This window comes from Oncorhynchus masou, chromosome 19 (genome assembly GCF_036934945.1).
Source record: "Oncorhynchus masou masou isolate Uvic2021 chromosome 19, UVic_Omas_1.1, whole genome shotgun sequence".
Taxonomy (NCBI): Eukaryota; Metazoa; Chordata; class Actinopteri; order Salmoniformes; family Salmonidae; genus Oncorhynchus; species Oncorhynchus masou.
In genome coordinates, this window is record NC_088230.1 from 4,655,280 (window position 1) to 4,670,791 (window position 15,512).

Below are 15,512 nucleotides of genomic sequence, written 5' to 3' on the forward strand. Positions count from 1 at the left end.
ATGTCCTAGCTGTGTCTGAATCCTGGCTTAGGAAGACCGACAAAAACCCTGAAATTTCCATCCCTAACTATAACATTTTCCGACAAGATAGAACTGCCAAAGGGGGCGGAGTTGCAATCTACTGCAGGGATAGCCTGCAGAGATCTGTTCTACTTTTAAAAATCCACCTCTCCAGAAACAAGTGTCTTACCTTTGCCGCTTACTATAGACCACCTTCTGCCCCCAGACGTGCCCTGGACACCATATGCAAATTGATTGCCCCCCATCTATCTTCAGAGCTCGTGCTGTTAGGTGACATAAACTGAGACATGCCTAACATCCCGGCCATCCTACAATCTAAGCTTGATGCTCTCAATCTCACACAAATTATCAATGAACCTACCAGGTACAACCCCAAATCCGTAAACATGGGCACCCTCAAAGATATCATCCTAACCAACCTGCCCTCCATATACACCCCTGCGGTCTTCAACCAGGATCTCAGCGATCACTGCCTCATTGCCTGCATCTTTAATGGGCCTGCGGTCAAGCGACCACCCCTCATCACTGTCAAAGGCTCCCGAAAACACTTCAGTGAGCAGGCTTTTCTGATCGACCTAGCATCGAATAGCCCCCGCAATATGCAACGTTTCAGGGAAGTAGGAACCAATATACACAGGCAGTTAGGAAAGCAAAGGCTAGCTTTTTCAAACACAGAAGGACCCCTCACTGCACCCCTCACTGCAACTTGCCCAAGCCTCCCCCATTTCTCCTTCACCCTAATCCAGATAACTGATGTTCTGAAAGAGCTGCAAAATCTTGACCCCTACAAATCAGCAGGGCTAGACAATCTGGACACTCTCTTCCTAAAATTATCAGCCGAAATTGTTGCAACCCCTATTACTAGCTTGTTCAACCTCTCTTTCGTATCATCTGAGATCCCCAAAGATTGGAAAGCTGCCACAGTCATCCCCCTCTTCAAAGGAGGAGACACTCTAGACCCAAACTGCTGCAGACATATATCTATCCTACCCTGCTTTTTGAAGGTCTTCGAAAGCCAAGTTAACAAACAGATCACTGATCATTTCGAATCACACCGTAACTTCTCCGCTATGCAATCTGGTTTCAGAGCTGGTCATGGGTGCACCTCAGCCACGCTCAAGGTCCTAAACGACATCATAACCACCATCTATAAGAGACATTACTGTGCAGCTGTATTCATCGACCTGGCCAAGGCTTTCGACTCTGTCAATCACCACATTCTTATCGGCAGACTCAACAGACCGCATCGCCTGGTTCACCAACTACTTCTCTGACAGAGTCAAATCGGCAGTCTCTATGGGGGTGCCACAGGGTTCAATCCACCGGCCAATTCTTTTCTCTGTATACATCAATGATTTCACTCTTGCTGCTGGTGATTCTCTGATCCACCTCCGTGCAGACAACACCATTCTGTATTCTTCTGGTCCATCTTTGGACACTGTGTTACCTAACCTCCAGACGAGCTTCAATGCCATACAACTCTCCTTCCATGGCCTCCAACTGCTCTTAAATGCAAGCAAAACAAAATGCATGCTCTTCAACCGATCGCTTCACGCACCCAACCACCCGTTCAGCATCACTACTCTGGACAGTTCTGACTTAGAATATGTGGACAACTACAAATACCTAGGTGTCTGGTTAGACTGTAAACTCTCCTTCCAGACTCACATTAAGCATCTCCAATCCAAAATTAAATTTAGAATCGGTTTCCTATATCGCAACATTTACATTTACATTTAAGTCATTTTGCAGACGCTCTTATCCAGAGCGACTTACAAATTGGTGAATTCACCTTCTGACATCCAGTGGAACAGCCACTTTACAATAGTGCATCTAAATCATTTAAGGGGGGGGTGAGAAGGATTACTTTATCCTATCCTAGGTATTCCTTGAAGAGGTGGGGTTTCAGGTGTCTCCGGAAGGTGGTGATTGACTCCGCTGTCCTGGCGTCGTGAGGGAGTTTGTTCCACCATTGGGGGGCCAGAGCAGCGAACAGTTTTGACTGGGCTGAGTGGGAACTGTACTTCCTCAGTGGTAGGGAGGCGAGCAGGCCAGAGGTAGATGAACGCAGTGCCCTTGTTTGGGTGTAGGGCCTGATCAGAGCCTGGAGGTACTGCGGTGCCGTTCCCCTCACAGCTCCGTAGGCAAGCACCATGGTCTTGTAGCGGATGCGAGCTTCAACTGGAAGCCAGTGGAGAGAGCGGAGGAGCGGGGTGACGTGAGAGAACTTGGGAAGGTTGAACACCAGACGGGCTGCGGCGTTCTGGATGAGTTGTAGGGGTTTAATGGCACAGGCAGGGAGCCCAGCCAACAGCGAGTTGCAGTAATCCAGACGGGAGATGACAAGTGCCTGGATTAGGACCTGCGCCGCTTCCTGTGTGAGGCAATCTGCGGATGTTGTAGAGCATGAACCTACAGGAACGGGCCACCGCCTTGATGTTAGTTGAGAACGACAGGGTGTTGTCCAGGATCACGCCAAGGTTCTTAGCGCTCTGGGAGGAGGACACAATGGAGTTGTCAACCGTGATGGCGAGATCATGGAACGGGCAGTCCTTCCCCGGGAGGAAGAGCAGCTCCGTCTTGCCGAGGTTCAGCTTGAGGTGGTGATCCGTCATCCACACTGATATGTCTGCCAGACATGCAGAGATGCGATTCGCCACCTGGTCATCAGAAGGGGGAAAGGAGAAGATTAATTGTGTGTCGTCTGCATAGCAATGATAGGAGAGACCATGTGAGGTTATGACAGAGCCAAGTGACTTGGTGTATAGCGAGAATAGGAGAGGGCCTAGAACAGAGCCCTGGGGGACACCAGTGGTGAGAGCGCGTGGCGAGGAGACAGATTCTCGCAACGCCACCTGGTAGGAGCGACCTGTCAGGTAGGACGCAATCCAAGCGTGGGCCAACTCGGAGAGGGTGGAGAGGAGGATCTGATGGTTCACAGTATCGAAGGCAGCCGATAGGTCTAGAAGGATGAGAGCAGAGGAGAGAGAGTTCCAGTGCGGAGCGCCTCCGTGATACAGAGAAGAGCAGTCTCAGTTGAATGACTAGTCTTGAAACCTGACTGATTTGGATCAAGAAGATCATTCTGAGAGAGATAGCGGGAGAGCTGGCCAAGGACGGCACGTTCAAGAGTTTTGGAGAGAAAAGAAAGAAGGGATACTGGTCTGTAGTTGTTGACATCGGAGGGATCGAGTGTAGGTTTTTTTCAGAAGGGGTGCAACTCTCGCTCTCTTGAAGACGGAAGGGACGTAGCCAGCGGTCAGGGATGAGTTGATGAGCGAGGTGAGGTAAGGGAGAAGGTCTCCGGAAATGGTCTGGAGAATAGAGGAGGGGATAGGGTCAAGCGGGCAGGTTGTTGGGCGGCCGGCCGTCACAAGAAGCGAGATTTCATCTGGAGAGAGAGGGGAGAAAGAGGTCAGAGCACAGGGTAGGGCAGTGTGAGCAGAACCAGCGGTGTCGTTTGACTTAGCAAACGAGGATCGGATGTCATCGACCTTCTTTTCAAAATGGTTGACAAAGTCATCTGCAGAGAGGGAGGAGGGGGAGGGGGAGGAGGATTCAGGAGGGAGGAGAAGGTGGCAAAGAGCTTCCTAGGGTTAGAGGCAGATGCTTGGAATTTAGAGTGGTAGAAAGTGGCTTTAGCAGCAGAGACAGAGGAGGAAAATGTAGAGAGGAGGGAGTGAAAGGATGCCAGGTCTGCAGGGAGGCGAGTTTTCCTCCATTTCCGCTCGGCTGCCCGGAGCACTGTTCTGTGAGCTCGCAATGAGTCGTCGAGCCACGGAGCGGGAGGGGAGGACCGAGCCGGCCTGGAGGATAGGGGACATAGAGAGTCAAAGGATGCAGAAAGGGAAGAGAGGAGGGTTGAGGAGGCAGAATCAGGAGATAGGTTGGAGAAGGTATGAGCAGAGGGAAGAGATGATAGGATGGAAGAGGAGAGAGTAGCGGGGGGGAGAGAGAGCGAAGGTTGGGACAGCGCGATACCATCCGAGTAGGGGCAGTGTGGGAAGTGTTGGATGAGAGCGAGAGGGAAAAGGATACAAGGTAGTGGTCGGAGACTTGGAGGGGAGTTGCAATGAGGTAAGTGGAAGAACAGCATCTAGTAAAGATGAGGTCGAGCTTATTGCCTGCCTTGTGAGTAGGGGGGGAAGGTGAGAGGGTGAGGTCAAAAGAGGAGAGGAGTGGAAAGAAGGAGGCAGAGAGGAATGAGTCAAAGGTAGACGTGGGGAGGTTAAAGTCGCCCAGGACTGTGAGAGGTGAGCCGTCCTCAGGAAAGGAGCTTATCAAGGCATATCAAGGCATCAAGCTCATGCAACAAAGCATCCTTCACTCATGCTGCCAAACATACCCTCGTAAAACTGACCATCCTACCGATCCTTGACTTCGGCGATGTCATTCACAAAATAGTCTCCAACACTCTACTCAGCAAATTGGATGCAGTCTATCACAGTGCCATCTGTTTTGTCACCAAAGCCCCATATACTATCCACCACTGCGACCTGTATGCTCCCGTTGGCTGGCCCTCCCCTCATATCCGTTGCCAAACCAACTGGCTCCAGGTCATCTATAAGTCATTGCTAGGTAAAGCCCCGCCTTATCTCAGCTCACTGGTCACCATAGCAGCACTCACCCACAGCACGTGCTCCAGCAGGTATATTTCACTGGTCACCCCCAAAGCCAATTCCTCCTTCGGTCGCCATTCCTTCCAGTTCTCTGCTGCCAATGCCTGGAACGAACTGCAAAAATCACTGAAGCTGGAGACTCATATCTCCATCACTAGCTTTAAGCACCAGCTGTCAGAGCAGCTCATAGATCACTGCACCTGTACATAGCCCATCTGTAAATAGCCCATCCAACTACCTCATCACCATATTGTTATTTATTTGATTTATTTTGCTCTTTTGCACACCAGTGCCGTTACTTGCACACTCATCTTCTGCACATCTATCACGCCAGTGTTTAATTTGCCATACTGTAATAATTTCGCCACTATGCTCTATTTATTGCCTACCCCCCTTATCCTACCTCATTTGCACACACTGTATATACTATCTCTATTGTATTATTGACTGTATGTTTGTTTATTATGTGTAACTCTGTGTTGTTGTTTGTGTCGCACTGCTTTGGTTTATCTTGGCCAGGTCAGAGTTGTAAATGAGAACTTGTTCTCAACTTGCCTACCTGGTTAAATAAAGGTGAAATAAAATGAATAAAAATAAAAGTCTGTCTGCCTGCCTTTCTCCCTCTCTGTCTGTCTGAGTGGATCTGTGTTTCTGTGTGTCTGTCTGAGTGTTTCACCAATTTACCCATCGCAGCTCTATCACCAACCTTTTTGCCTTGAATGCAATGTATTGACTTGTGTGCCAATACCCTTGAAGCATATCTATGCGTCAATTGTGATGCAAATCATGCCCAATTGAATGCAATGTATTTACTTAGGCATCAACCCTGTGACTCATCGTGTCCCATTGACTGCATTGACATAAGACTCAATTGGTTGACACTTATCTTTTCCCATTTACTGGTATGTATTAACATATGCATCAACCCTGTGACACTCATCTTGTTCCATTGACTCCAATGTATTGAGTTAAATGTCAACCCTGTGGCCCTCATTATTTCCCATTCCCTGAATTTTATTGAGAAGAACAACAGCTGCTGTAATATTTGACATTTTCTGGCTGATAATGGGCTGCAATTCTACTTAGACCTGCAGCCCTCTAGACCATGTTTATTGTTATTTGTTCCCCATGCAGAGCCTGAGGAGTATGAGGCCAAAGACATCGGTGTGAGGGTCATGTCCCCTCAGTCTGTCCTCATCAGCTGGGTGGACCCGGCTATCGAGATGGAGAAGGTCCTACCTGGTGGCTCCAGGTGAGAGTAGGCTCGTGCTTGCGTGTGTGTGTGTGTGTGTGTGTGTGTGTGTGTGTGTGTGTGTGTGTGTGTGTGTGTGTGTGTGTGTGTGTGTGTGTGTGTGTGTGTGTGTGTGTGTGTGTGTGTGTGTGTGTGTGTGTGAGAGAGAGAGAGAGAGTTTGAGAGAGCGTGTGAGAGTGTGTGTGTGTGTGTGTGTGTGTGTGTGTGTGTGTGTGTGTGTGTGTGTGTGTGTGTGTGTGTGTGTGTGTGTGTGTGTGTGTGTGTGTGTGTGTGTGTGTGTGTGTGTGTGTGTGTGTGTGTGTGTGAGTGTGTGAGAGAAAGAGAATGTAATGTCTCTTCCTCTCTCCAGACACTACACAGTGAAGTACAGGGAGAAGGGTGAGTCTGCTCGATGGGAGTACAAGGAGACCAACCAGAGGAGGCTGCTGATAGATACCCTGTCAGCTGATGGGATGTACGAGTTCTCCGTCCGAATCTCCCAGGGAGACAACCACGGCAAGTGGAGCGTGTCCGTGTTCCAGAGGACCCCAGAATCTGGTAGGTTGTCTTACTGCCTGTCTGAAAATATAAGATAAACCCAAGTCTTCCATGTAATTTCCCATTTTTTAGTAAATGGCATCCTACAGTGTCATACAAATGAAAGATTTAGGGGTAAATCATAGTTCTAACCAGTTTTGGCATTCATTCATATTTCATTCAGATTATTCCCTTCAATGAAATCCTTCATGAAAACCTCTGCCTGGCTGGCTCCGTCTTGGAGCTCTAATCTGAATTTCCTTAGAGGATCTCTGGGTTTTATTCTCTGGAAATCTCTAACAGGACGTGAATTTTTCCCCATTTGAACCCCATTGGCAGGAGAAACACTACTGTTACTGTTACAGCGTCTTTCTTTCCGCTCTCCTTGCTCCTGTTTTCTCTCTCGGGACTCATTATTTCTCCTCCTTTTTTCCATCCCTTTTTTCCTCTGTGTTCTTAAGCTCCCTCTGGTCCTCCGGAGAACTTTGATGTGAAGCCACTGAGAGGGAAGGGAACCGCTGTCACGGCGACCTGGGACCCACCTGAGGAACCCAACGGGAGGATACGAGGTCCGAACACGAGAACATTCAGGAGATTACTTCACTGTATCTCTCTTATTAATCAATCGCATAATATATAGTACATATGTAAAAGACAAAATAAACATTGCCCTTTTTTTTTCTTGGCCCAGCAAATCAAGCATGCTAATCTCGGAGTTTAATTAGATGACACGACTTTGGGGATGTTATTGTATGCAGATGATAGTGTCCTCCTTTCAGGAGTGAGTTTGAGTTGCAATGTATGTTGAACACTGTCAATCTCTGGTGTACCAAATGGAGATGAATGATTAACCAACGAGAGTGTACAGGTCGCAATGGTGGGTCGTGTATGGGGCTTTGGTAGACTGCATCCAGTTTGTTGAGTAGTGTTTGGAGGCTATTTTATAGATGACATCACCAAAGTCGAGGATCGGTAGGATGGTCAGTTTTACGAGGGGTTGTTTGGCAGCATGAGTGAAGGATGCTTTGTTGCGATATAGGAAGCCGATTCTAGATGTAATTTTGGATTGGAGATGCTTAATGTGAGTCTGGAAGGAGAGTTTACAGTCTAACCAGACACCCAGGTATTTGTAGTTGTCCATGTATTCTAAGTCAAAGCCGTCCAGTGTATTGATGCTGGACGGGCGAACAGGTGCGGGCAGTGATCGATTGAATAGCATGCATTTTGTTTTACTTGTGTTTAAGAGCAGTTGGAAGCCATGGAAGGAGAGTTGTATGGCATTGAAGCTCGTCTGGAGATTAGTTAACACAGTGTCCAAAAATGGGCCAGAAGTATACAGAATTGTATCGTCTGCGTAGAGGTGGATCAGAGAATCACCAGCAGCAAGAGCAACATCATTGATGTACAGTATACAGAGAAGAGAGTCGGCCCGATGATTGAACCCTGTGGCACACCCATAGAGACTACCAGAGGTCCGGACAACAGGCCCTCCGATTTGACACACTGAACTCTATCAGAGAGATAGTTGGTGAACCAGGCGAGGCAATCATTGGAGAAAGCAAGGCTGTCGAGTCTGTCAATAAGAATGTGGTGATTGACAGAGTCGAAATTCTTGGCCAGGTCGATGAATACGGCTGCACAGTAATGTCTCTTATCGATGGCAGTTATGATGTCATTTAGGACCTTGAGCGTGGCTGAGGTGCACCCATGACCAGCTCTGAAACCAGATTGCATAGCGGAGAAGGTACGGTGGGATTCGAAATGGTCGGTATTCTGTTTGTTAACTTGGCTTTCGAAGGCCTTAGAAAGACAGGGTAGGATAGATATATGTCTGTAGGGTCTAGAGTGTAACCTCCTTTGAAGAGGGGGACCTCCAATCTTTGGGAACCTCAGACAATATGAAAGAGAGGTTGAAAAGTCTAGTAATAAGGGTTGCAACAATTTCGGCAGATAATTTTAAAAAGAGAGGGTCCAGATTGTCTAGCCCGGCTGAATTATAGGGGTCCAGATTTTGCAGCTCTTTCAGAACATCAGTTATCTGGATTTGGGTGAAGGAGAAATGGTGGGGGCATTGGTGGGTTGCAGTTGAGGGTCTCGGGCAGTTGACCGGGGTAGGGGTAGCCAGGTGGAAAGCATGGCCAGCCGTAGAGAAATGCTTATTGAAATTCTCAATTATCGTGGATTTATCAGTGGTAACAGTGTTTCCTAGCCTCAGAGCAGTGGGCAGCTGGGAGGAGGTGCTCTTCTTCTCCATGGACTTTACAGTGTCCCAGAACCTTTTTGAGTTAGTACTACAGGATGCAAATTACTGTTTGAAAAAGCTAGCCTTAGCTTTCCTAACTGCCTGTGTATATTTGTTCCGAACTTCCCTGAAAAGTTGCATATCACGGGGGCTATTTGATGTTAATGCAGAACACCACAGATTGTTTTTGTGCTGGTCAAGGGCAGACAGGTCTGGAGTGAACCAAGGACTATATATATTCCTAGTTCTACATTTTTTTGAATGTATGACCTTTGAAGAGGTTATAAAGTCTGTATCAGATTATGTAGGGAGAGCAATGGGGTCTGTTGTAAGTCAACTGAAAATCTGTAAAGACCATGGCTATGGTATCTATTCACAGCTCTATAATTCATGTGTGTGTCCTATACTGAACTATGCTGCTGGAATCTGGGGTTTTATAAAATCCAAAACGATTCAGAATAGAGCCATACAATATTTTTGGGGAGTGCATACGTTTTCCCCAAGCCTTGCTATTCAAGGTGACATGGGGTGGAACCCAGTGAAATATGACAGATTAGGTTATGGAATATGCCAGAGGACAGAATAACAAACAGCTTTTTAACTGGGTGTAAACACACAACTATCCCTGGAGAAAGGAAATCAATTCCACATTTAAGGAAGCTGATCTACAACACATATTTCAAAACAAGTTACTCTGCAATGGCAATATGATCAAACACAAGTTAATCCTAACCTACAAAGAAAAATAGTCAACTGACATATGGCTAAAACCAAAACTCAGAACTCAGAACAATCAGATCAAAAACGGCCACAATCCAGAACCTTATATCACCTCTCACTTAACCAGAAACCAATGGTCCTTGTGTGCTCAGTTGAGAACCGGGATAGTGCATCTGGCAATTGAAGTAGGTAGGTTCAATGCCATAGATGAAGAAGAATGACTATGTACAGTTTGTGATTTAGGAGAGGTAGAGAATGAACTGCACTTTTTTATTTTATAATACTTTATATGATAATTTGAGAGCTATACTGTTTGATCCAATTTTTCTGGATTAGAGATGAAGAAAAACTTGAATGGCTATTTTAGCAAAGATGGTTGCTTGGGAGATGCAACAAGACAGGTTAAAAGGTTCTTGTTTTGTTTTGTTTCTTCAATTGTCTGTCATTGCCGTATGAACGTATGTTTCTACTGTATATACACTGAGTATACAAAACATTAAGAACACCTGCAGCTTCATTAAATAGTACCCGTAAAACACCAGTCTCATCATCAACAGTGAAGAGGCGACTCTGGGATGCTGGCCTTCTAGGCAGAGTTGCAAAGAAAAAGCCATATCTCAGAATGATTAAGATGGGCAAAATAACACAGACACTGGACAGAGGAACTCTGCCTAGAAGGCCGGCATCCCGGAGTCACCTCTTCACTGTGGATGTTGAGACTGGTGTTTTGTGAGTACTATTTAATGAAGCTGCCAGTTGAGGACTTGTGAGGTGTGACTTGTGAGGTGTCTGTTTCTCAAACTTGTCCTCTTGCTCAGTTGTGCTCAGTTGGTCACCTTGCTCAGTTGTGCACCGGGGCCTCCCATTCCTCTCTCTATTCTGGTTAAAGCCAGGTTGCGCTGTTCTGTGAAGGGAGTAGTACACAGCGTTATACGAGATCTTCAGTTTCTTGGCAATTTCTTGCATGGAATAGCCTTCATTTCTCAGAACAAGAATAGACTGACGAGTTTCAGAAGAAAGTCTTTGTTTCTGGCCATTTTGAGCCTGTAATTGAACCCACAAATGCTGATGCTCCAGATACTCAACTAGTATAAAGGTCAGTTTTATTGCTTCTTTAATCAGAACAACATTTTCAACTGTGTTAACATAATTGCAAAAGGGTTTTCTAATGATCAATTAGCCTTTTAAATTGATAAACTTGGATTAGCTAACACAACGTGCCATTGGAACACAAGATGATGGTTGCTGATAATGGGCCTCTGTACACCTATGTAGATATTCCATTAAAATCATTTGTTTCCAGCTACAATTGTCATTTACAACATTAACAATGTCTACACTGTATTTCTGATCAATTTGGTGTTATTTTAATGGACAAAAAAAATCGCTTTTCTTTCAAAAACACAGAAGGTGTTTGAATGGTAGTGTACTTTGTGTCCCTCATTTACTCAAGTGTTTTCAGTTGGTGCTAATATGTAATGATCCTGGTCCTCCTCCCCTCAGAGTACATAATGTCCTATGCTCCTGCCATGAAACCCTTTGGGATGAAGTCAGTGACATACCGCGGCAGCACCACCTCAGCCATCATAGACGGCTTCCTGCCTGGGGACCTCTACATCTTCAAGATCAGAGCCACCAACAGGAGGGGCCAGGGTCCCCAGACCAAAGCCTTTAGCGTAGCCATGCCTGGAGGCACCGGTAAGCATACCTACTCTGTGTGTGTGTGTGTGTGTGTGTGTGTGTGTGTGTGTGTGTGTGTGTGTGTGTGTGTGTGTGTGTGTGTGTGTGTGTGTGTGTGTGTGTGTGTGTGTGTGTGTGTGTGTGTGTGTGCGTGGGCGCGTGTGCGTGTGTGTGCCTGCATACGTGATGTTAGTTACATTTCTAATATCCTAATGGTGTGTACACTTAACTAATACTCCATCTTACTTGCCAGCCAGCAGTGCTGCCTCCTCACCAACTCAAGGTGGCCGTAGAACCAGCTATACCCCCTCTCAGACGTCCAAACAGGACAGTTACCGTGACGATGTCGTCAACCTCCAATTAGAAGACGTGACCAAGGAGCCGACCACACCCACTCAGACCACATCTGCCCCGCCCACCTCCAGGCGGACACGGCCCCTCACCAAGACACGCTCCTATCACAGCATCTTCTCAGATGTGAGGGGCACGGTCAGGAACAGGGCGACCAATCAGCGACTAGGAGCCGGTACTGCTCCAGCCAGAGACAAGGGGAGAAAGACAGAAGCAGAGGATGAACAGGAGGAGGAGAACAAAACAACAGAAACCACTCGAGACGAAGAGGAAGAGAAGCTCACTAGCGAAGATGTGGAGGAGAAGAAAGAAGCAGTGACTCAGAACAATGTTGTTCCTTCTACACCTGAGGACAGTGGTGACGTCAGAAGGAGAGGTAAAGGGAAGGATGTAGATGAGCCCTCCAGACCCAGCCTCAAAACAGAAGTTCCCTCATCAGAGGGCTCCTCATCATCCTCTAAACCCTCCTACCCTCTCCGCAAACCTCTCTCTGGCAGGCGCATCAATTCTGGTCGAAGACCATTCTCCCGGGCATCAGTCTCAGGGTCAGTGTCCCAGTCAAAGACACAGGATGCAGAAAAGGACAGCGCCTCCTCATCCTCCTCATCTTCTTCGTCCTCCAGCCCATCCCCCAACGAGGAGTCTGCAGCCATCAGGAAGGACGACACTGTCACCAACTACTCCGAGGGCAAAAAGACCTACGACCAGCCAAGTGCCACAGCGGCCAAACCCTCCACCTCAACCCCTACCCCAAACCAGGCCGTCTCAGAGTCCAAGACCGAGGCACCATCTGTGGGAAGAGGATCTGCTCTGCCGGGCCGTGGATATGGTTATGGCAGGCGGAAACCCGGGATCCTGTCTCGAGGGAATCCAAATGGCCGGGTTCTTACTGGGTCAGACTCGACTTCCGCAGGCATGTCCCAGTCCACTCTACCGACCAAAGGCAAGATCCCAGAAACATCACACACTCACGGCTCACACACTCCTAGCACACAGGACTTAACACACCGCCAGGACAATAATGACTACAACGACTACAAAGTCACAGAGGCAGAGGCCACCAAAGAAGAAGAACCCACTTCCAGTTCCCGGACCATTTCCACTAAACATTCTTCTGAGGACAGGACACAGGACAAGAGAGAGGAGGGAGGGAGGGGAGACAGAAAAGTACAGGAAAGGAGGGGAGACAGGGGAGAAGATGGAGGGCGTGAAGACAGGAGAGAGGAGCGAGGGAGGGGGGACAGGAGAGTAGAGCGAGGGAGGGGAGAGAAGAGAAAGGAAGAAGGGAGGGGAGACCGGAGAGAGGATGGAGGGAGGGGAGACAGGAAAGAAGATGGAGGGAGGGGAGAGAAGAGAGAGGAAGAAGGGAGGGGAGACCGGAGAGAGGATGGAGGGAGGGGAGACAGGAAAGAAGATGGAGGGAGGGGAGACAAGAGAGAGGAGGGAGAGAAAGGAGACAAGAGAGAGGAGGGAGAGAGAGAAAACAGGAAAGAGGAGGGAGCGAGGGGAGACAGGAGAGAGGAGGGAGAGATGGAAAACAGGAAAGAGGAGGGAGGGAGGGGAGATAGGAGAGAGGAGGGAGGGAGGGGGGAGAACTACTACAACACCCCAGCTCCCCCAGCTCCCCCACCTTCCAAGACACCTGCTCCCCCTGCCTCCAGGATTAACCCCTTTGTGAAACGGCACCAGAGCAGGTTTGGAACAGGGATGGGGAGCAGTAGCAGGGTGTCTTCCCCCCGCGCAGACGGGAGGGTTCCCTGGAGCAGGACAGCCTCCTCATCCTCTGTTGGGGCTGGAAGACCCATCCTGAGAGGATTCCCCTCTAGGACAGCTGCCTCGGGGGCAGCATCTGCCTCAGGGGCATCAAGGACCTCTGCAGTGCAGGAGACCAGTGAGGATGCTAAAAAACCCTCCACCCTCTATCCGTTAAAGAATGGGGTGGGGGCTGGGGCACTTAAACCCTCTCTGCCCAACAGGAATACTGTTCTAGGTGAATCGAGGAATCCCATCACCTCCTCTTCTTCTTCTTTCTCCTCGTCCTCCTCCAACTCCTCCTCTAGTAGTCGTAGAGACTCCAGTGAACCCGTCCACAGAGGAAGCAGCACCAGGGAGGACAGCAGTAATGACCATAAGGAGGACTATCTCTACAAGGGGAGTAAGGAGATGTATGAGTGGAATGAGAAAGTCACAGACCCAACCACCGCCCCCAAAACTACTGCCACCACTACCATTGCCATCACTACCACTACCTCAGCCCCAACTACCACCCGCAGGGTGCCCCAGAGTAGAGCCATTGAGAGTGTGGACAGGGAAGCCACACCTGGTAGAACCAGGCCCGGTTTCGTCCCCGGTTCTACGCTCCCCCGCCGTACCGTTATAGGTCCCAACGGGAGGGTGCGATCTCCCCTGCTCATAAACAGGCAGACAGGTTCTAGGTTCTCGCTTAGAGCACAACCAGCACAGAGCACACGGTTAGGTTCCTCTAACACAAACACATCATCTTCCTCTTCTTCCTCTTCCTCCTCTAGTCTGTCCCAGCCAGATCACAGGGTTAGCGGGGCCGCTAGTGTTAGCACTGGAGGCTCCTCCCCTTCCCTCTCTCGCCCCTCTCACAGACAGACCTCCATTGGCAGCAGCCAGGGATCTCAAGGCTCCTCTTCCTCCTCGTCATTCTCATCTAGAGACTCTGTGGTGGGCCAGGGTACAAGGACACGCTACCCCAGCCGGTCAGACCCCCATCTCAGGAGTAAAACCCCCAGTGGAGGCCTCAAGCCAGGCTACGGAAATGGTCATGGAAATGGACAAAATGGCCGCCCCAATCTCACGGCGACCGGTGACAAAGAGTCCAGCACATCCAATGACAACACCAAACCTAATGGAAGAAGGTACATCACTGGGCCTGATGGAGCCAAGTGGGTATGTGTGTCTGTGTCTCGATACATTTTATTGCAAAGTAAAGGGGATTGAAAGGAGACATTACATCTACAACGTTAACCATTCTGCAGACTCTCCGTAATATGTTTCCCTATGACGTATCTCCAACCCTGGGACGTGTTCTATTCTCCAGGTGTTGGACTTGGATAAGGGGGTCCTGATGAACGAGGATGGCAGGGTTCTCCAGGACTCTCAGGGCCAACCCAAGAGGGTGGTTCTGGGAGAGGACGGACGCACCGTCTTTGGTGAGATACTGTCAACTAATACCTTCTCTTATATTGAACACTGTTTCTAGGAGTATTAAAGGTCTACATTCCTAAGAGCTTTGTAATGTGTTGGTATATAAAGACACTTTGTCCCCCCCTATTTATTCCTCCTTAGGAGAAAGGGAGATATCACACTTACGACACAGACCCATACTGTTTTGTTTACACAGATAGATAACTGATTGATTGTTCTCCCCTGCTAGACCACCAGGGTAGCCCATTGGTGAACCAGGAGGGCCAGGCTCTGTTTGGTCATGGACGGGAAAGTCAACCGGTGGTCAACCCCAAAGACAAGTTCCTGACTGTGGGTGGCAAACCCATCATTGGCCTGGACCACGCTAAACCAAGGATCACAACCACAACCAGACCTCCTACCACGACCACACCTGAACCGACAACACTACCAACCACCACTGAAATGTCCACAGAGGAGACTATAACCATGCCGGTGTTCCCGACCTGTCCTCCAGGAACATTTTTGATCAGGGATGATGAGGGATTCCCAATGCTGGATGCTAATGGCATCCTGGACTGTTATCCTGAAGGCAAGTCTGACTAACGCTGACTAACGCTTCTGTATATACTGTCAGATTACTAGTAGTGTTATAGTAATCAAACTAGTACTATCATAGTAGTAGTACTAGTAGTAGTTGTAGCTGTTGTAGGGCCAGTTTCCCGGACCCAGATTAAGCCTATTCCAGAGGGGTGTACTACGACGCTAGCTAGATCTACTCAGGTTTTTATGAAGCTAGCCAGCTTCAGTTTGCTTCACCTTCCAGTTCAGGCTTCATTCATGTTACGAAGGAGGATATTTATCCTCTATCTTCCGTTAATTCCAGCCAGGCTTGTGACTGCGCTTGTATGTCGCAAGTGGATAATCCCAGCAAGTCAAACGACAAACTCTTTATATG

At 48.4% G+C, this 15,512-nt stretch overlaps 1 protein-coding gene across 1 annotated transcript in view; it reads left to right on the plus strand.

Moving 5' to 3' along the window:
- LOC135505731 (fibronectin type III domain-containing protein 1-like) overlaps positions 1–15,512 on the plus strand; it is a 91,195-nt gene that overhangs the window by 29,016 nt on the left and 46,667 nt on the right. The window contains exons 7-13 of the mRNA XM_064924806.1: positions 5,775–5,892; positions 6,242–6,429; positions 6,870–6,977; positions 10,874–11,068; positions 11,304–14,317; positions 14,469–14,580; positions 14,805–15,146. Coding sequence (XP_064780878.1) covers positions 5,775–5,892; positions 6,242–6,429; positions 6,870–6,977; positions 10,874–11,068; positions 11,304–14,317; positions 14,469–14,580; positions 14,805–15,146 — 4,077 coding nt within the window. The remainder of the gene's footprint in view (positions 1–5,774; positions 5,893–6,241; positions 6,430–6,869; positions 6,978–10,873; positions 11,069–11,303; positions 14,318–14,468; positions 14,581–14,804; positions 15,147–15,512) is intronic.